This window comes from Cyrtonyx montezumae, unplaced genomic scaffold, assembly GCF_038088225.1.
Source record: "Cyrtonyx montezumae isolate F1298 unplaced genomic scaffold, pur_monq_1.0 scaffold_13, whole genome shotgun sequence".
NCBI classification, from domain to species: domain Eukaryota; kingdom Metazoa; phylum Chordata; class Aves; order Galliformes; family Odontophoridae; genus Cyrtonyx; species Cyrtonyx montezumae.
This window is the reverse complement of record NW_027071859.1, coordinates 22,660,882-22,683,074: the sequence shown is the minus strand read 5'-3', so window position 1 is coordinate 22,683,074 and position 22,193 is coordinate 22,660,882. Positions and strand designations below refer to the sequence as shown.

Genomic DNA, 22,193 nt, shown 5'->3' with positions numbered 1-22,193 from the left:
GCCTTAGCTTTTCTTGTTGCATCACTACAGGCCCTGACAACATTACTGTATTCTTTCCAGGTTGACAGGCTGTTTTTCCACATTTCATGGACTTTCTTCTTTTCTTTTGTTTATCTATGAGTTCCTTGCTCATCCACGCAGCCTTATTGCCACCTTTCCCCAGTTTCTTACCCTTATGGATTCACCAGTCCTGAGCTTGGAAAAAGTATTCTTTAAGCACCAAACAGCTCTCATGTTTCTCTTTCCTTCAAATGTTCCAGTTTTGTAAAGTAGATATGACAGTCAGCCAACTTTTCTTCCAGCTCTCTTACACTTTAATTACAAGTATTAATCCACATGTCAGGAGAAGTCCGGAAGCTTAAGAGACTTCAATTTTTGCCACAAACAAAAGGCATTAAATTCCATATCACTCTCAGAATCTTATGCTGTCTTCTCTCATTTCTTTCTATTAATATCAACAGTTCTCCTCTTCAGTATGTTCCATTGCCAGTGTAGGTTTTATCTTCAAAGAAAACTTCCAGAAGAAGATATCTAAGTATTTCTCAGACTGTGTAAAACAAAATGAACATATAAATAAATAAAAATATTGTCCCAAAAATACATTTTCTTCAGAAACCTCAAATTTTGGATGAACTTCTGTTTTCATCAAGATAATAAAATATTTATCTGTGTAGCCATATTTTATGTTTTGGCAAGATTTAGCACCAATCTTTCCAATTTCAAATCTTAAATATGTGCTTATTACATCACTTGTGTCTGAAAGATACGACTTTCATTCTGTCTGGGAAAAAAAATAAGACAGTAAATAAATGGTATCTCATATTATTCACATAAAATTATATTGTTAAGTTTAAATTATGAATAAAATAAGTTCTAAGTATTGTCATAATATTTTGAGGATCTAAGTTAAAATAAGAAAACAAGTGAAGAAGAAAATAATTTTTTTTCTTACAAAGAAATAAATTAAGGCTAGATATTCAATTTCTAGCATGTCAACATGTTGCAGGAGTCAAAAACTGTCAGTGACCTTTACCCCTAGTAAACTAAATCTCCATTGATGTATCGTCTTCACTCATTAAGGAAAAATACTACAATATGTGGTAGGAAGCCCCAGGGCAAAGAGTTTCTCCTATAAATGAAAAATAGATCAGTGAGAACTTCACCTGCCAGAACAATGAAATATCTCCTCTAAATTACAGAGAGAAATACTTTATTTTAATTGTTCAAAAATTGACATTTTCTTGGCACATAAAACTGTTAAGTGTTAGTACCATTAGTATTAAATGGCAGTTGAAAGAGAAACTGTGAAAACAAGCAAAATAGCCACTGCTTTCTATCTTAAGGTCTTCGGGAGATCTTCCAGAGCAACACTTGCAGACATTATGACTAAAATGAGCTACCAAAGTTAAAATGTCCAGATCTTCAGAAGTGCTGATTCTTGTTATTCCTAGTGGCCTGAGTAGGAATAGCACCTTTGAACATCATGCAAGGTTTAAGTAGTTACCATTAGGCACTCATCTGAAGAAAAAGAGACCAGCTGTTTAGTGTATTTTTTTTTTTAGATACGTATGACTTTCAGCACTTTGAATTCACATATCTGTGCTTAGAAAAGTAGTCTGGAATCTCCCAAAATCAATCTGAAGTGAAACGTTCTTAATACAGAAATTAATACAAGTGAAGTAGCAGAAGAAGTGCAAAGTAATTCCAGAATACCACGAGAGCATAAGTTAGTATTCCTTGTAAATAAGTCATTCATTAATAGAAACAGGATATAAATAAATGTTTGAGACTTCTTTCAAATATGTAGAGTTCTTTATATGGCACATTTTAGAACATTCCACAGCATCTAAAATATATAAAAATAAATATCTACAGTATTTACAAAGTATGATACAATCCACTCTTTAAAAAGACTTGTAAAGACATGTTGTTTAGCTCATACTGAGGTAAGTAGGTTTCCATAAGACTGAGAAGAAATAGAAGTCGTTTTGCAGGAATCCTTTTGTCCAGTTATTCTAGTCTGTAACACAGCTAAAAACAAGTGCCATTCTCAGCTGTATTGAGCCAAAGTCATCCTTGCTGTAATTCCATTGAGGTAAGTTTAGTTACACCAGGAACAAATTTATCCCATTCTGCATTCTCTGTGTTGCCAGTGCATCCTGCAGAAATTCTCACTGCTTCATCTAAATTTGAAGACACATTCATCCCTGGTATATGGAGATGCAGTTCCACTGACTTCAAAGGGCTGAATGCAGATGTGATACCTGTAAGATAAGAATTTTAAGATGAATTTACTACTTGCAACAGGTAGCTAACTGGCTCACCCTTCAAATGGCATTTTCTCCAATAGTGTAGAGGTGTTGATTTACTAACAAAATGATCTGACAGAAGAAGTTCCAAATTGCACTGTAAATTTTAAGAAGACTTCTTGCCTGAAGCCTTGGAGTTTTTTTGATGTATTAAACTTTAAAAAGAAATTAAATGTGTTCAATTTATTTGACATGGATTATTTGGTAAATTGCCCTGATGTTCCTTATCCATGTGACACTGTAAACAGCAGAGCACTAGAGGTTCTTGGAGGAATGATGACAAATAATAGACTAAAACATCAGCTACAGTCCCATTGACATCTTGGTTTCACTGCTGTGATCTTGTTTGTGCCATACATAAAGAAATGGAAACACTAAAGGAGAAGGGTAAATCTGGCTAACCTGGTCACAATGCGGAGAGTAGACGGTAGAGTAGCTAATGACCAACCATCAGCCACTTTGGAGTGTGCTGAAAAACTTTTTAGGCACTATTGACTGTGTTTATAGAGTGTCAGTGCAGCTAGTACATCACTAGTGTTCATCTAGACATATGAGGTTTGCATGTAGAGATGGCAAAGTGTAACAGGCTTCTGGACCAGTAATAATATGCCTAAAAATCAGAAAAAAAACTATAAGAAGATTCTGATACCTGTGTTTACATAACCTAAATGAGCCTAGATCTCTTTTGCACGCTTAAACATCTAAAGAACTTATTTGTATCTACATTTAGGTACTGAATTACAATCCCATTCTACAATCCTAAAGGAAGAAAGTCCTCTCTTAATATCATCATACAGAAGGTGTTCATTTCTGGATTTGATTTCCAGCATTTTAGTATAAACTGCTTTAGACATTGTGGAACATCTAATCAGCCTTCAGCTGTTGCTCAAGAAAAGCATCCAACAGAAACCTGTTTCTGGGTTATTATCACTAATGGTCTGAAATTGAACTATCTGAGTCATCTGGTGAATCTTTTACAGTAGTGGAAGACAGATGCCTTCAGATGTAATAAATTTCATTCTTTTTAGTTATTTGTATAAAGAACTGATGACCTGTTCTTGGACATACCAAGTTCTCTGTTATCAATATATAACTATATAGTCCTAGCCTAAGACAACTTCTAGACAACCAATGTTCATGTATCTAGGAGAGCAGGAATAAATTCCATCTCTAGTAAAGTACTATTGGAATACAATGTATAATGTAATAAGAAATATCAAATAATAATTATATATCATTTTCCACTTATTCACAACACTAAGGAATTACACAGCCATTTTAGTGTCTACATGACACTGGAAGAGTTTGAATAAGTTCTCGAAGTTCCACACAAATGTGTGTGGGAATTTCTTCACAGTGCAGTGACAGAGCACTGGCACAGGCTGCACAGAGAGGTGGTGGAGTCTCCTTCTATGGAGATGTTCAAAACCGGCCTGGACATCTATCTGTGCAACCTGGAATAGGGAGCTGCTTTGGCAGGGGGTTGGACTCGATGATCTCTAGAGGTCCCTTCCTACCATTCTGTGATTCTGTGGTTCTGTGATTACGTGAAGTTCTGCCTTTCATTTTTAACTATGCTCATCAATCTGTATTTGAGAAAAATCGAGACTTCTTCACTGGTTCTGAATACATATAAATACCTATCCAACAGAAAAAAGAACAAAATATGTCAGAATCGAAGTTCATGCCAATTTCTTATTTGATAAGTGCAACTCACATCAGAACTCCTGGTGAGTAGATTATTTGAAATAGAAAAAGCCATCTGGGTATTTCAATAAACACATCCTTTTTTGGTTAACACAGTTATCTGTTTTAAAATGTTCTACAACTTCAGTTAATTAGCTCTGAGTAAAATATATCTGTTTATAAACACATTGCAACACCATAGAAAACTATTTTCACATCTTCAGCTGTATGTTCTGTATTAGAAAATTAAAGGATGCAGAGATCCAAAGAAAATATTTAAATGAGGTATTTTTACTCTATGCCTTCTCCAATTGCAGTTCAGATTTTGAAAGAAATTAAATGAAATTTTAGTTCATAAATATATTACCAAAGTTGTAGCATACTCTGTAGAATATATCTTGTATCTTATCTTTCTTACTGCCAGTTCTTAATCGTGTTCACTTTTTCTCACTGTGCTCAAAAATTTTCTAGCACAATTACATTTCACTAGCACAGCAACAAAAGACATGGGAACAAGCATGCTATCAGTGGGTAATAGGTACATTACCATTTGCTGTAAGTGTGTTTATGGTGGTCAGTACAACATGTTCTGAATGTTTTGAAACATTATCAAAATTGCTAATTTGAGTGGTCAAAGATTTCCGACTCTCTGTACTGGCACGACCTCTGCTAAGCCGTTCATCATGGTGACTGTGAATCCCAAAGATGCAACAAGAAAACGCTGCTTTAAATTCTTCTCTAAATTTCCCTGTCAACCAGAAGAAAAAAATCATGAAGAAAAATTCTACTGTAAACCATGAAACCATTCTTCAATCAACTTTATAGCTTAGAAAAGAAAAGGAGCTATCTAATGCAAAACTAATCCAAAACATTAGCATGTTTCTCTAGCACTACTGAAGCAGCAAATGGCATTTTTAATGGCTTGCAGAAAGACAATATACTACCTTCATAAGAAAATATGTGAGGTGTGGTGTGAGGTCTAAATAATACTTCGCTAGGCGTGATGGATAAAGTAGAACAACTTTGAAACTAAAGTGTGGATAGTTTATTGATTAATAACACATTTAAAAAAAAAAAACAACAACAAAAGCACAACTAATTGAGCAATAGTAGGTTTAAATGTCTGCATCATTACTTTACATGTGAAATGAAAGAGCATGGTTATTCTGCATTTCAATTTCAGTAAATATTTTAGAATGTTGTTCAACAAGCCATTAGTCTGCTTTCAGAGCTCAGAATAAATTATCCAGATCATCCTCACACTAGACACCACAAAGACAAAACAAAACAAGCACATACACAAAAGAAAATCATGTAGTGAGGATTAACAAACTTTTTCTTCCCTTCATTTAGCTGTAATACCACCAGTTTTGGTCATAATTCATCAGCTCATAGCCAAATAAGACAAATAGCAAGCTAAGACATACCTATACTAATAAGTAAACAGCATCCTGACTGGTTCTTTGACATTGAAACTAGTTGGCACAGTCTGGCTGTGTAAGTATTACTAAACACTTGTAACCTCCAAAACCTGATAGCTGCATACAAAATACCAATTGGGGACAGCCCTTGGCCTGTTCTAACTCTCAGACATTATCCAGTGATTTAGGGGACTAGTAATTGTTGCAGACTGAAGTCATGCCTGTGACTTCTCCAACAAATTAATGGCACTGACAGTTGAATTCAAGCACTTGGACTCAGGCCCTGGCACTGTTTTGGTTAGTTATAGGTAGATAGTCTGAAGATAATGGGATTCATCAGGCAGCTTGTTCCAAGAAGAGGATCTAGCTCTCACTGGAGCAGCTCAGCTGACGTTATACAGTCATTATTCTTATTTGCTATGGCTCATTACATTTAAACTATACGTTAAAATGGAATTCTAAATAACTGTAACTTACCACTGAGGAAGTTATAAATAATAGGATTGGCTGCACTGTTTGCATATACAAGCCAGTGTGAGAATGTGAACCAGGCATATACAGTTTCTCTGTCATCAGCATGATTAAACATCCCAAAAACCCTAAAGAAAAAGAAAAGCAAACCCGAAAGATGGTAAAATTAGAAAGCATATAAAAAGGAGTAATTGCCAACTTCTAGCCTAATTTTCTCTTTGATGACTTATTTGCAGTATCACAGAAAATCTGGTTTCGTATTTCTGTTTTCTTGAGAGAACAAAGTCCTCTCCCATGCCTCAGCATCAGTTCTTGGTGGTTTAGCACAACATAGGGAGCATAAGCACTTTGGAAAAGTGCAGATGCATGACTTTTCTGCTATGTAGTAAAGTTAGTCGGTGCTAGATGAGATGGGAAATGTTGCTTTTGACCCATTTGTATCACTGGGGTTTCCAGCTCTGGGACTATTCTCCAATGGGAGAGTGTAATTAGAATGGCACTGAACTGGCCAAGAACTGATCAGAGGATAACACAATAGCAGCCTCTGTCCTCCAGATAAATCTGCCCTGATTTCTTACACCTAATTTTTTTCAAATCTACCTGCAAGTCTACTCTGCTAGTGTGGTGGAAGCAGCCTTTGTAGTTTCTCTATGGTTTAGATTAGATGTGGCCTGAGCTGTCTTCTGGAAATACTTCTTTGTCTCTGTATTGCCTACTGATCTGAGAATGAAGAGTACTTAAATCAGACCTCAAAAAATGCCATAATTAAGTGGGATGTATTCTAGCCTTCACATCCAACTTTAAAAATATTTCTCAAGCACCAACAAAACAGTGTTTCTTTTTTAAGGATTCTTTGACTCTTGAAGACAGCTAATGGCTTCAAGATCAAATCTTCCACTAAATGTCGTTATTTATCAGTATGTCAGAAGTCTCAAGAGATATAACTATATCAAAACTTGTCAAGCTCTACACAAAAACAGAGTGTAAACAACTACATCTCATATGAGCAGGAGAGAAAAGGGTAAAGAAGTAAAAACAAAAACAAAAAAACAACAGCATAATGGAAAAACTGAAGGACTATCCTAAAAATAGATTTAAAATTGGGTTTCAGAAAAGTACTTCATGAAGCTTGGGTAAAAGTCCTTGGGGCTAAGCCATTACACTATTCTCTCCTGCCAAATTTCAGCTGCTGTTTTAGCAACATGCATTTCCAGGGTGCATTTGCAGCAAACAAGCTGTAATCCCATATAATCAACAAGTTTTAATAAGGAGATAAGATAGATAACTTTCATGAGGAAGAGATTACTAATAAGGCTTGTACAATCTGTCCAAGATTTTCAGTACTGTAGATGAGTTAGGTACATATTTTTCTTGCTAATATATGCTTATTTATTCTCTTTGTCATGAAATAAGTAGGTATTCTCCTTCAAAATTATCTGTCAGAATATTAAGATTCTCATAACATAGTATTGAACTTTATCAAGTGTTTACATTTTGGGATAAGCATTACCTTTTCAAGATATTGAGGATGCTAATTGGCAGATAGCAAAGTGCAAAAACCAGGAGGACAACCATTAGCATGCGTGCTGTTTTCCTTCTTGCACGAATCTGCTTTATTTCAGCTGCCACAGCACTGATCTTTGACTTTGCTGACTGTCCCAGCCCTCGTTGCTGTGCTGAGGACTGCAGAGACTTCCATTTTTTCTGAACAACAGAAGAAGTTCCAGGGATCTAAAAAGAACAGAAAAAGGAGCATCCTTATCATTGTCACTTTAAAAACAAACAATGTAAGTAGCTTTAACAATAAAAATAGACATATTGACATGTCAAGACAAGCTTGTATGGAGAAGTATTCTATTTTATCATATTAATTTACACAACTGGAAGAAACAAATCAGACTTCAGACACATGTGAAGTACTGTGGTTTGTCCAAATATACCAACTTATGCACTAAAATTATCCTTAGTTATCACTTTACTTCCCTTGATATCTTCAGATTATCTTAACAGACTTAACAACCCTACTACTACAGTTATTTTGCTATGAAGATCTATATTACCTGTTTTCTCATATGATGGTATTTTATTCTATTGATATCTTTTTACTTCAGGCTGTGACACAGTTTTTCAGTGATGGAAAAGAGGATATAAAACCTACATTAGCCATAAAAAATTAAAATATGTAATCTAGATGACAATGAAGCAGTTAAAGAGACTGTTGCAAGGCTCTTCAAAACTGAATGGATATGCAGTGAAGTGGGGGATCACAAAAGAGTGTCAAAACATAGGAAGAGTTAAGCTGATCATAACTCTCAATTTAGTTAAATCAGAAATGCCACTTTCATACTTGGATATCTCTTGTTCTATTTAAAGAGTTTTAAGCTATTTAGTTGTGGGGTGTAGTACTGCAGCATGTACTTCCCATGCACTACAGAGATGATATTCTAAGATTCTGATTCTGGTTTGTAGGGGGTGTTATGTTTTCCTTTTCTTCTAACTTTGAAGTGGAAGTTATACAGTTAGTTGTGTAGTATACAAGTATGAAAAGTTGTGTTGTTATTCTCAGATGCACCTTTCTTCTTTTTCCTCAAATTATTATCAAGGTATTTACAAGTTAACTTAATCTCCCTGAATGTAAGAACAGCTTGCAAAGAGTGTGAAGGTATTTTTCATAAGCCAAAATAACAATGGACAGGGTTCTTAGTAGTTAATATAAAAGACTTTAGTGTCAATGAGTTTGGACATCAATAAAAACAAGTATAAGGGACTTGATAACATAAATTATGTATCAAAACTTTTACTGTAAGTCCATTCAGTCCTATTTATTTGTTTAGATGTCACTTTTAATCCACTTAAAATCCACAAGAGAACACTGTTACTAAGTCACTTCTTCCTTTCTAATAAATGAAATAAATTACTCAGAATCCTGATATTTGTGGCATGATTGTTCTTCCCTTTGCCCAGATGATTTACTAAATCAAAGATTGCAATGCTTATATGTCAAGATCTGCCTGAAAGACACGGTCAGTAATTTTAAGAGCTCTTGCACAAAAGATGGTAAAGATACTTTGTAAATTTCTCTTTAGTCATCTGAACGTTAGCATGCACAAAATGCTCCACTGAAAAAAACAAAAAAACCCACCAACAAACCAAACCAAAACATAGAACCTTTAGAAAAACTGTAAGGTACTGAAGGAATTTACTGTTTGTGGTGGTTTTTCTGTCACATGCACCTGGAAGGCTCATTGAACCTTGCAACAAGATCACCATATTTAACTGAAATTCTCGTAAACAACATCATTTCTTAATTAAAGGTATTATCAAATAATACACCACTGCATTAGTCTGCTTTATGTGACTCTACATGGCACACTTGTTGCACTTAGTAAAATGCCTGATGTCTGTAGCCAAGTTGAAGTTGTTAATAGCTTTGAAGTAGTTTTAATTTTACTTACTGCAGTCTCTTGTACATACTGCTATCATCTAAGCTAGGATGCAAGGTGTCTGCAGTTTCACATCACTGACAACCCTAAGTGTATAGCAGTATTTACCTTTTTGCCACCAAAAAAACCCCACATCCTAACCTTGGTAGTGTACAAGGTGTATAGGGAGAAGAAATACTGTGAAGAAGAAACAGAACAACTAGCATAGATGAAAAAAAAAAAACAATTCCAAACACCAAAATGGTTTGTTTCTAGCAGCTCATCTGCTTTGAACTTTAACAAGCATTTTCAAACTACATTTAAGTTAAGAACAACTGCTTACATTAACTAAACTAATGGATTGTTTAAGATAATAGGAGGACTGTAAAGAAAGTTCAGAAGAGAAGGTTAAGGAATATGGTGGTAAGGTCATTGGCCACCACAGGGCAGAAAAAGTCACAGATAATTATTCAGCATTAAACAGCATCGTAGGGCTATGTTAGACCAAGCTTAATTTAAAAAGTAACCTAGCAGAGCCTTTTTCCCACTGAAGATTTTTATCTTGAAACTATCTTATTATTTAAACTGCTTATTTAAGCTTATAACTGTTAGAAATTGAAAAATTCTAAGATAAAAAGCTAGATTTTTACTCTAGTTTAACCAGAGTTAAAAATGAGAATAATTCCTATTTCAATATCAGAATGCCTTAAGGACAGGTTTTTTTTTTTTCATGCTTTAGTTATTCAAGAGATATTTTTTATCACTATACAGTTTGATCTTAATTTTTAAACATACATATCTTTAGAAATCTGAAGTCCACTTGAGATTTCCACAGTGATTCCATCTGAACCAATATGCTCTTGATGTGGTAGATAGTATGCACTGTCCAGGACTGCCTCAAATTCAGACAGTGTAAGACATAACAATGAAAGAGAAGGAGTTCATGTCCATGTCCTGATAGCCACTGTAAAGGCTATTAGAGAGGACAGGAGAGGGAGTATCTTGCATCACCTCTTCAATAGAATAAATTTATTGCCTTTTATAGGATGATAGGGCAGGGGATGGTGGGCGGCTACAGCTAGAGACAAATCCTAAATAAAGCAGAAGACAGCAGAGGGAACCACAGATAGATACATGATAGATTATGGTGCTGTTCATGTCCAAAAAGTTATTCGCAAGCAAGCTGACACCAATTCAAAATGTTGGAGGAGGAGAAACGTTCCTGAAAAAATGTACACAATTTGTACCACTTCGGTCTGCATGATGTTTTGGGGCCCATCTTGTTTAATATCTTTATTGATGACCTAGATGAGGGAATTGAGTGTACCCTCAGTAAGTTTGCAGATGACACAAAGCTGGGAGGATGTGTCAAACTGCCTGAGGGTAGGGAGGCCCTCCAGAGGGATTTGGATAGGCTGAACAGCTGGGCTGAGCAAAATGGGATGAGGTTCAATAAGACCAAGTGCCGGGTCCTGCACTTTGGCCACAATAACCCCATGCAATGCTATAGGCTTGGGGCAGAATGGCTTGAAGAATGCAGAGAGGAAAAGGACCTGGGGGTGTTGGTTGATGCTCGGCTCAACATGAGCCGGCAGTGTGCCCAGGTGGCCAAGAAGGCCAACAGCATCCTGGCCTGTATTAGAAATAGTGTAGCCAGCAGGAGCAGGGAGGTGATCATCCCCCTGTACTCAGCTCTGGTGCGGCCCCACCTCGAGTACTGTGTTCAGTTTTGGGCCCCTCACTACAAGAAGGACAATGAGGCCCTGGAGCGTGTTCAGAGAAGGGCAACAAAACTGGTGAGGGGCCTGGAGCACAAGTCTTATGAGGAGCGGCTGAGGGAGCTGGGATTGTTTAGTCTGGAGAAGAGGAGGCTCAGAGGTGACCTTATAGCACTCTACCACTTCCTGAAGGGGGGTTGTGGTGAGGAGGGGGTAGGCCTCTTCTCCCTGATAAGTAATGACAGGACGAGAGGGAATGGCCACAAGTTGCGCCAGGGAAGATTTAGATTAGACCTCAGGAAGCATTTCTTTTCTGAAAGAGTGGTCAGGCACTGGAATGGCCTGCCTAGGGAGGTGGTTGAGGCACCATCCCTAGCGCTGTTCAAGAAGCGTTTAGATGAGGTGCTTAAGGACTTAATTTAGTAGTTGGGTAGAGATAGTGATAGGAGGATGGTTGGACTAGATGATCTTATAGGTCCTTTCCAACCTTATGAACTTATGAACTTATGAACTTATGTTTGCTTGCTTGATTGATATTTGGTTTAATACTTTTGTTTCTTTTTCTATATTTTTAAAATGAAAATTGAAATACTAGATGTTCACGTCATAAATTGTGTCAATTATTTCTCAGTCATTCACATATATCGTTGATGCTAGTCAGGTTAACATGGTTCATTCACATCAGACAATTCTCACAGTTCTGATAGATGAACTTTCTTTTCAACTTCTGTTCAGACTAGCTCTGAAGTTGAAAATTTGCATAATGAAAAACAAAAAAGCAACTATACAAACTATTAATAAAATGAGGAACTGACTATTCTCACTTTTAGCTGCTTCAGCATTACACAACCACCATGTACAAACACCTAAGATCTTCCAATATATCAGATATAACGTAAGAGATCTTTCTATTCTCTAAAATCACTATTGACTTTTCCTCTCTTCCTGTCCCCCGTAGAGGCCTTTCACAGACACAAACAAGAAGAGTTTTACATTCAGCCTGACTGCCTTCGTTTTGGAATTCTCAGTTCCTATTCAAGGTGTCTGTAAGCTAGGAGTGTTACTGGACCTTATGACAGTGTAAAAATCCATGCAAGTCAGGCTCTATGTGACAACATGGAGCATATATAGAAAAAGAGTTCACATGAAGAATTAGCACCAGTCACAAAAAAACAAGCAAAGAGAACTAATGTAAGCATCTTACCTGGCGACACCACAGCTTTCGAAATATTTGCAAATAAGCCAACACCATAAGACACAGTGGTGCCATGTACGTCACCAGGAAAAAGCAGGTGTGATACATTTTGGGGTAAACGTCAGCTGGAAAGATAGTTTAAAAACAAAAAGTGTATTTAAATATGTGTACTTGTAAAAATTCCTTCATGCCATCATTCATACAGACATCCATGTTTATTTCAAACATAATACATAATTATGGAAGATGCATCCAGTAATCTTTTTATCAGGACTGATTTTTTTATTGCTTCCATATCCATTGTTTTCATGTGACATTATTTCTTTACATAATAATTCTGCAGAAGTTTTGTTTTTATTAAAACAATGAACACTGTATTATCTAACAGTAGTTAACTCATTTTATACTGTCTCATTCTTGACACTTTTAACAAGTTGTGAAACTGCTTTTAGTGTTAGAATCAGAAAAAGAAGTGACCATTATGTAGTGACAGTATGTTGCATAAGAAAAACTCTGCACTGTATGAGCAGTCAGATTGCATGATAGTTAAAGCTTTGCATTTTGGATTAGAGTTAAAAATGAGCGATTATATTAATTTCTCAAATTATGTTTTGGAATTATGAGATCTCTCACCGAAATGATGTTGACTGTAGTTTTAATTTAAAAAAAAAAAAAGGAAAAAAAAAGGAAAACCATGCATAAGGTGCATAAGGTGAGAACTTCAGCGAATCAAAACTATTTTCTGTCTCTTAAAGTGACTAAAACTGTTCTATCAAACAAGACCCTCTGCAAGCCAGGATATTTGCTAGGAGGTTGAATATTCAAGGACTACACAAGACTTGGCCCATAACTCTTAGTCTCTTACACTCTCATAGTAGCGAGGACTGTAACGTCATGTTAAGGCTCACCTTCAAACGCTGACCACACTCTATGTTGGTATCTAGCTGGTCAGCAAAGTTCCATATCTTGGAAACAGAAATTGCTACATAGTTGGTACTATATACCATAACATGCAATGGGCAAAATCTTGCCCATGTTCTCTGCCAGTGAAAGCAGTTGAAATGTTGCCACTGATATAGCATTGATGGATAAGTGTTCAAGCTATTCAGATGAGAAATGTTCAGCTTCTTACTTGCTCTAAGATCCTGTAGTAAATCAGCTTACCAAATTGCATGTGAACAGCTGCAACTGCCAGCTCTTGTGAATACCCCTGTGGGAGACAGGCCATTTGGGTCTTTTTTAACAACTATTTTATTGATTGATTTATAATTAGCAGTAACTTGAGTTAGTATATTTTCTGATGATCTCGAAATTGTTAAATTGTTTTTGTTGTTCAGAAAATGCAGCCTCACCACAGACCAATGACAGGGAAATATTGACGTCCAGGCTCCACAAGCAGAGAGATTAAGGAGAAACTGAAGGCATGTGACTTACTGGGATCACAGGAGGTCAGAGCCGAAAGCACATTCCTGCTATTCAGAAGGAGGTGCCATCCACCTCCTCAATGCTCTGCAGGCAGCCAGGCCTCTTTCAGGTGGAAGGATAGCACATATTTAAAAGGACATCTGGAGTTTATGGCTTCCAATTTACCATTCCAAGCAAAGTGAAACATGAATGAGTCTAGATATCTACAAAGAACTGATGAACCAGGTTGGAGGAAAATCCTAAGACTTGCCTTTGAAGTTTAGCCACCTGGAAAGTGCCAGCTGCTTAACATCAAAGGAAAACTGTCCCTCCTCCATCACAGCAAAGCTCTTTGCAGAACTTTTCTCTAAGAAGCACGACTCTGTTTAGCTTATCAAGCCAATGAAAAGCTTTTAAAGCTGCTCGACAATCACTGCAGCAAGGAGGAGGAAGGGTGTGTTTGGGGTACTGTTCCTTTATCAAGAGAGTGAGTTGCAGACTCCTTGAATGAGAGCATCAATCAGTCTGTGGGACCTGGCAATACATCAGCTGCCTGATTGAAACCACTGATCCTCTTACTCTAAAGCAGAAAGCTGTTTTTTGCCATCCACAACTGTCTTAATGGATTGTGGGACAGGGTAAGATAATTCTTACCCAGAGTAGCCATCACTTTAACAAGAAATTAATGATTCTCACATCACTGGCTACTGTTTTGCTGAAAAGAGAGAATGAGATAAAAAGAAAACAGATAGTCACAGGGAATGGAGGTGGGATTGGAATTTGCCAATCCTATGCCAACAGGTGATTTCTCCACCTGATAGATGCTACACCAAAGTTTTCTTCTGTCTGTTTCTGGAGTTGCCTAACAAACTTCAGACTTTATTCTAAAGTTTCCTTCACAGACCTGTGTTGTAGTCCCAAACTTCTGTTAAGTAAGGAGGCAGAAGTTTGAAACTACAGCTTCCAGATTTTGTCAGAATTCTATACGTGAATATATATGTGCATATAAACTGTAAACAACACAGACTCACAAGGTTTTGGTATTGTTAGCAAATAAAATATTCCCATAAGTCATATCAGTTAAACTGATACTCTTGTCAGCTTCCCAAAGAATAGGGAAAAATGACAAGACTACCAACTTTTTAGAGCATCCATGGAGTCTTCCCAGATTCTCTAGTCTCAAGAAGATGCCTATGCAGTTTTAGACTTATCAATACACAGAAACATAACAGTTTAACAAGTATACTTTTAGAATAAAATTCAAGAAGTAAAAATGTTAGAAAGTGCCTGCACACAGTGGAGAAAATTTAATTACACAACACAGTTGCTTTCAAACTGTGTTCCTGTGTCAGAGTACTTACAATTAGTTAAATACTAAAATAACATTTCAAAGCAGTTATATCATTCTTGCACTATCAATCCATCACAATGCCATGCACGATTTTAGTATTCACAATAATCTGGCTTCCTGCTGCATGAAAATGTTCCTTACGTTTTGCTTTAACTTCTGCATTTTTAAACCACTTAATATAGTTTAAACATTCTTACTCCTTGCATTTATTTTGGACATAATCACATAGTTCATTTGCACTTTTAGTATCACTCACATGCTGTTCCAGGTCATATCTAACTCACGTAGCTTCTAACACTATGCAATATAGTTGTGCCTGTTCAATAGCTGCACCGTACTCTTAAATTACTTACAGCCTTGATCAACATTCAGGGTCTGTTCTTTTCTACACTCCAGGTAGCAATTCAGGACGTACAAACCTTCGTGTAACAATACAATTTCCTGCTATGCTATTTTCCAGAATTAAGACAATATGTTTTTGTACTATTTTATGAGTAATCTAGGGGGAAATGGAACACAAAGTCTTCCTTTTGTCTCCATTCAGCCATATTGTATTTGGAAAGGATTATCTCCATATTCTTTTTATCACATGCAAAAGGGTTGGCTAGTGCACTTTGGCTAACACCCTTTTCACGAACAGCTCTGAGAGAATGTGTTTAGCTGCCTTGAACACATTATGAACTCATTTTAATATACATTTTATTTTGGCACTTTATCATCAAATTCAGCACATAGCAATTACAGACTATTATAGAACTGTGGCCAGTGCTGGCTCCTTTAGTGAATTGGATCCTACTGCATTCCCAAATAAAATACTGTTATTAGACAGTACTCAAAATGAAAAACCCTCAGCCTAGAATTGGAAATGAATTTTATATTCAGGAATGCCAGAAGCAATTAAAAATAAACTGAGTCTTGTTTTAGATTGAGCTATTGCTCCATTTGCAGTCACTGGGATCTGGCCAACCACATGTTTGAAATTTTATTATTAATCAGAGTGGCTACTATTTGTTCTCCATTTAGGAGCCCAAGTGTCACAGTGTGGATCAGGCCTTCCAGACACTCACCAGACTTGTACAGATTTCAGCAGCTGAACCTAAGTATGGGTACAGTGCTGTCTCCTGCTTTGTCATCTCTGATATTTTCCTGGACTGTTCCAGACATCCTCCTGTCTGTTAGTCCCCCATAGCACCTCATGCTTCTATGACCCTGAGTTCCCAGAATTAGTATAGACTTCTGAAATACTTTGGGAAGTGTCACCAAGCACCTTCTTTTAAAATTTGAGTCTTGACAATTCACAGTTATCCTTGGGATATAAGGTGCACATGATATTCTGAAAATATTTCATCAGAAGTATCTTGATTTTAAACAATATAATTTTTTTTCAGCTCTGAATGAAGCAGTTAACACTCAAATACAAGCACTTTTCACACAATTTCACTCTCCTATAGAATTTGTTCAGTCTCTTGAGTGTGTGCAGTCTCTAACACATCTACTCTCTCGTTGCAAATATGAATTCCTAGGAACAGAAATTTCCTTCTCCTTCAACCTCCTCCTGGTTAGATCTCTCACCTTAGATACTCTATGGTCACAAAAGGCAACATAAAACCCAAGAAACAAGGCAAGAGTTCTCATCGAAAATATTAGCCCTTTAATCATCCTTCTGGCTTCAATGCTCGCCCATCTTTTCAAATTGATTTCCTGTTAAGCACATTTTTTTTTGTTTTTCCTTTTGAAGGCCTTTGTGATTTTAAACCCAGATTCTCAGCAGAAAAATTACATCTTCTATGCAGTGGCCCAACTAACAGTCTTTAGACAATTCAAATTGAATCAAAATTATTTGTGGCTAATGACACTCCATTCTGCATGATCAGAAAGGGATGTAAGTATATTTTATCCTCATGGATAATATATAGTTTAGTAAACATTTACTATTAACTAGGACATTCCATGATTTGAGCAACCTGCTTGTAACTTAAAAAACAGAAAGGCCCTCCTCTCAAGTTACTAAGTTAAGCTATTATTACAAAGTGATGAGAGGATTATTTTTTACAGACATAAGAAATGCACAAGCATAATAACTAGCAATAATAGTGTTTTATCACAAGAAGAATAATTCACTGAAAAGGCATCAGGATAAAAACAGAATTATTATATTTAAGTAAAATGAAAAGTTTTCCCATTTCAGAAAACTTTAATGGATTTTTAATGTGAAATTATTTTCTTTTTATGTTCAATATCAATTAAAAAATATTTTGCAGTGTTGACTTTTCAATTCTGAATCCACACAAAAAGTAACTCAATTCTACAGGCAAGTGCTTGCCTTTAATATTCCCCTTTTCATCTCTCTTAATATCTGAGTAAAGGCTCACTGCATCATCTGAAGAGAAATAGATTTCACTTTGAGTTTTTGCGCTTCATGGAAGTAGTCTTGGAGCTTCATTTATATAATGGGTACTTCAGCTCAGATGTATCTGTGGGCTGCAACTATTCTCATTCAGTACTGAATGAGACAGTCTTTAAAAACTGAGTTCCACAGTTACTATGGATTCAAGTCTGAAAGACAAATTTTCCTGTTGGAAATTGAGAACAATAGAGATCTGGAAATTTTGAGATTGTGTTCCCTGATGAGATACAATTCTGACTCCCTAATTAATTAACTACAGTGCTTTCCATCATTTTCAGTTCCAAGGTTGATTAAAAGAATCATTGCTTATGATCTAACCTTTAGGTGAGGAAGACATGGATAAATAACTCCGCAGTCAAAATGATTGGACACATGTTGTACTCGGAGTGAATATTGTGAAATAAAATAGTCACAAAAGGTATTGCAGATTGGGATTCAAAATTCATAGGTGAATGAAGAAGTACAAATGTGCCACTCCAATGAAACACCAAGTATAATACTCCTATCTGAACAGGGTCTTCCTTTAACTTACATACCTTCTGCACACCTTTGTCTGGAATGACATCCAGCTAGCTAATGGCCACCTCTGCCTCATTGCCATGTCCCAGAGGACTAACTGGGATGAAGGAGATAAAGAACCGGGAATGTGAAAGCCATTGTCTTCTCACTAATTCTGCAGTGGCCATACAGAGGCCATTAGCAGGGGAGGAACTTTCAGAAAAAAACATGGAAAAACCCACAGCAGTTCAAGCTGCTTGACCTAATTTATCATAATAATTAAGTAGAGGTGATCAAGTTGTGTTTTATCTTAATTGTTCACAGGCTCTGATTGAGAATACAATTGTTTTATAGAATGTCTTGAGGCTATTAAACAATCACATGTGTTTTAGTAAACTTGGCTTTATTTTCCCGTGTGTGAATAATGATATTACTGATGATCATTATATCCAGTGTCAAAGTGACAGCGTGTAATGCTTATGTTCTATTATCACTGGAGTTATGCCAAGGTCCACCAGAGCTGAATCTTAACCATTCACATGAGTATCTTACACAACACACTACATCAACTGAAACAAAATGGAAGTAGATACTCCTAGGCAATATTTATGACTTCCTACAGCCAAATTAAAATACAGAACAAGTTAAATTCAAAGTTAATCTCAAAAGGCAGAGTAACACTTCCTGGATAGAATATTTTGTAACTGATTATAATATTAATGTAATTTAAGTTATCTTGTCCTTGACAAATCTCAAACTGTAAACTAACTTGCTACTGCATATCCACGACATCTATGTAATTCTGTTTCAACATGCAAATTGCACAGGAGGTATCTATAAAGACCTAATTAAATATTATCAATTAGCAAAATCAATATATCAGGTAAATAGAAGATCTGTTTCTGTGTAATTATTTCTTAAAACTAAATTTTCTAAACCTGCAATGTTCATCAATCAGTGAGAATTGTATAAGCATAAGCATTTAAGGATAGGAATATATTTACCCTGTGGTAAACATTAACACGGCCAAGACATTAGGTAGCCTCATTCATTTAAACTTCATTTCAAATGTACTTTTAGTCTTAGCAGAGTAAAATGAAATTAAATTTGAAAGTATTTTAAAAAATAGTTCTAGGAAAGGTTCTATAATTATGAGCATTGTCATATGTTTATGATACTTGACTGCATTTTAATTCTTTCTGATATTTTTATTACATAACAACAGGAAAAGTTCAGTTTTAACGATCAATGACACACTCACCTCCCCAGTGTTCATCACACACTGTGAACAAGGTGGTTTTATTGGCTAATCCTGGGAACACACTGCTGCACTCCATAACAATAGCCTGAGGAATCATTATGATGCAGGACACAATCCAGATAATTATAATGCTGTTCCTTGCACGCTTGGCTGTGCTTTTAAACATCAAAGGGTGACAAATTGCATACCACCGATCCAAAGCAATGCAGCTAAGTGTTAGCACAGACACAGAGACTGAAACTGTCTGAAGAAAAGGAAATATTATGTAAATGTAAATGTAATCATTCAGTTTTGAAAATGATTTCTATTTTCAACATACCTAGTTTTCTATTTGAACGTATTAAATGGAAATCGTTTTCAGAAAAAGACCCTTTTTAAAGTCATCTCTTATGGAATCACAACAGATACCCTAATCTACTGTAGAATCAAATAGAAAAGAATAGTTCAGTTGGAAAGGATCAACAAAGGTCATCAAGCCCATCTGCCTGATCATTTCAGCACTAAACAAAAACTAAAGTATATTATTAATGGTATTATCTAAGTACCTCTTGAACACTGACAGGTGCGGGGCATCAGACAGCTCTCTGGGAAGCTTGTTCTAGTCTTTGTCCGCCCTCACAGGAAATAAATTTTTCCCTATATTTATATTTCTATGTCTTACATTTGTATACAATGTACACATATTATGGTGCTACACCAGCCTAGGAGTAACAGAGCCAGATTCTGAAAGAATAAATATATGCAACTTAGAACTTGCAAAATATATGAAAAAATAATTCTAAAACAGTCAAGTATTTAGATCATAAGTTCATAAGTTCATAAGTTCATAAGTTCATAAGGTTGGAAAGGACCTATAAGATCAGTATTTCTTTGAAGAATAATTTTTAATGTGCTTTTTCTTTCTGCTATATTTGAATATAAGTAGCACTGCTTTGCCTTTTCTATTTTCAAAGGGACAATGGAAATCTAGAATCTCATGAAAAGAAAAACAACAAACCAATCAACTTAAAGCAGACTATGTGATTTTAGCCCTCTATTCAGTATAGCAAGTAACCTATCACTTTGGTTTTTCTGTTCAGTGATCATTTCATTTTCTCTTCAGATTTTCTGGCATCAGAATAGAGACTTTGAAACAAGTTTTGTGCTTTTGATACTATCCAGTAGAAGACATACTTGCTGGAGAACTGTTGCCCTTGACAGTGTGGGTTTTCAGCCTGAGCATAAAGGTCTTTACTGAAAAAACAGATAATGCTTGAGGCACAGAGATGATCACCTACATGCATTCAGAGTTATACTTAATTCTTTTGATTTATAATGACTAAAAGGCCACGTAGGCTTCCATTCTAGTACGCCCAGTGAGTTCACCTGAACAGCTATACTTAGAAAAGGTATCTGTCAATCGTATTGGTACAAGTGGTCTCGTGACTACTTAAGTCCATTGGTAATGAGTGGCAATAATACAGAAGGCTTGATAAAGTATGTTTAATGTAGTCAACATGATTGTATCTCAGGACACTTGACTACCTCTAAAGAATACAAAATAAGTTATTAAACATATATGTAAATATAGACTCTGATCTTCAGACTTGTTCAGAAGTTCAGATTCTATGTTCTCGATACTTGTGTAGCTTTTTTGGTCCCCATACAGAGTATAATTCGTTATCTAATTCTATTACTGGGCTTTTTGTTTGTTTTGTTTTGTTTTGTTTCATCTCTCTTCTGAGTAGTCATCAGACAAATGATGCAGAAGGTGCATTGCCCAAGTCTAACATCATTCACTAAGCACGAATTTATTCACAAGTGGAAAAATGCTTTAATACTCTGTGGGTATCCTGAGGTATCTACTTCAGCAGCTGTGACAGCCTTTCTTTGCATTATCACCATTAATAAGATTCTATAGCTCTTTATTTTTTTTGTAACATGGACAAAGTATACGAACATGGTAGAATAATACCTGTAAGTAGGGAATTGCTTTGCAGAGGTGCTGCCCAAAGAACCAAGTTTCTGTGATGTCCACTACTAAAGTTGCTGGAAGACAAGTAATTGTGACCAGAATGTCAGCCAGAGATAGATTCACTATGAAATAGTTGGTGACTGTTCGCATGTGATGATTCTTCCACACTGCAATACAAACTGAATTTGGAAAGAGAAGTTAGTGAGCTGGAAATGTCTTAGGGAATATTTTAACACTAAAAACATCACTCAGTCAGAATTAAGGAAATGTTTTCCCTTGTTTAATAAACATTTGAGTATGTTGTTTGGTGTAGAAGCTGTGTGTTTTCTTTAAGAGAAGAAAAAAAAAAAAAGGTTAATGTAGAGATATTCTCAATAATCCAAGAGACACAATGCAGAGAAAACATCTGATGTATAATAAAGTAGCTTATTGTACTGTAAGTACTACTTTTGCTAACTATTCATTCCTTCTTCATGTTTATTTAACCCATTGGCTCTATTCCATAGCAATACGTATCTACAGTTGTAAAGGTTTATCTTTTTCTTATGCTATTGTGATGCTTGATTCAAATTGCTGCATAGAGACTTACATACTGTATCAAGAAAACAACAATTTAAAGAACAGTTTTGCTGGACATAATGTGTCTATTGCATTCGTAGAGAATCTATAGCATTTGCCTGGGAAAAAAGTATCTATGATTTGAGGTAAGTAAATTAATGTAATTTTTTTTTGCTGTATTAAGAGTAATACAATTAAAATGTAATATGTTTTTGACCACAATTGTTGTAATCAAAAACAGTATGTAGAAGATAATCTAAAAGATGTGCCTTTAAAGCTTGTTTTGTGTCTTTTCTCTCATTTTACCTTTTTCAATTTTGAAAGGTTTTCTCAGATGAAACAAATAACATGGATGCAATAAATTCATAAGGTAATACATTAAAAATGCCAAGATTAAGTCTGAGAAGCTAGCCTAAAAATAGATTTTGTAATAATTTTAATAGTTAGCCCATGAGAGATCTTAACAATCAATAGATTTTGAACATCAATAGATTTTGAGCTCTTTGAAGACTCATACTCAGCATTTTCTTGAAATACC

At 35.7% G+C, this 22,193-nt stretch overlaps 1 protein-coding gene across 1 annotated transcript in view; it reads right to left on the bottom strand.

The window, feature by feature from the left end:
* Nucleotides 1–2,070: 2,070 nt before the first annotated feature.
* HCRTR2 (hypocretin receptor 2) overlaps nucleotides 2,071–22,193 on the bottom strand; it is a 34,128-nt gene continuing 14,005 nt past the window's right edge. The window contains exons 2-8 of the mRNA XM_065731144.1: nucleotides 21,098–21,276; nucleotides 19,144–19,387; nucleotides 12,232–12,347; nucleotides 7,398–7,618; nucleotides 5,894–6,015; nucleotides 4,543–4,743; nucleotides 2,071–2,264 (exon numbers count right to left, since the gene is read on the bottom strand). Of these exons, the coding sequence (XP_065587216.1) occupies nucleotides 2,071–2,264; nucleotides 4,543–4,743; nucleotides 5,894–6,015; nucleotides 7,398–7,618; nucleotides 12,232–12,347; nucleotides 19,144–19,387; nucleotides 21,098–21,276 (1,277 nt within the window). The remainder of the gene's footprint in view (nucleotides 2,265–4,542; nucleotides 4,744–5,893; nucleotides 6,016–7,397; nucleotides 7,619–12,231; nucleotides 12,348–19,143; nucleotides 19,388–21,097; nucleotides 21,277–22,193) is intronic.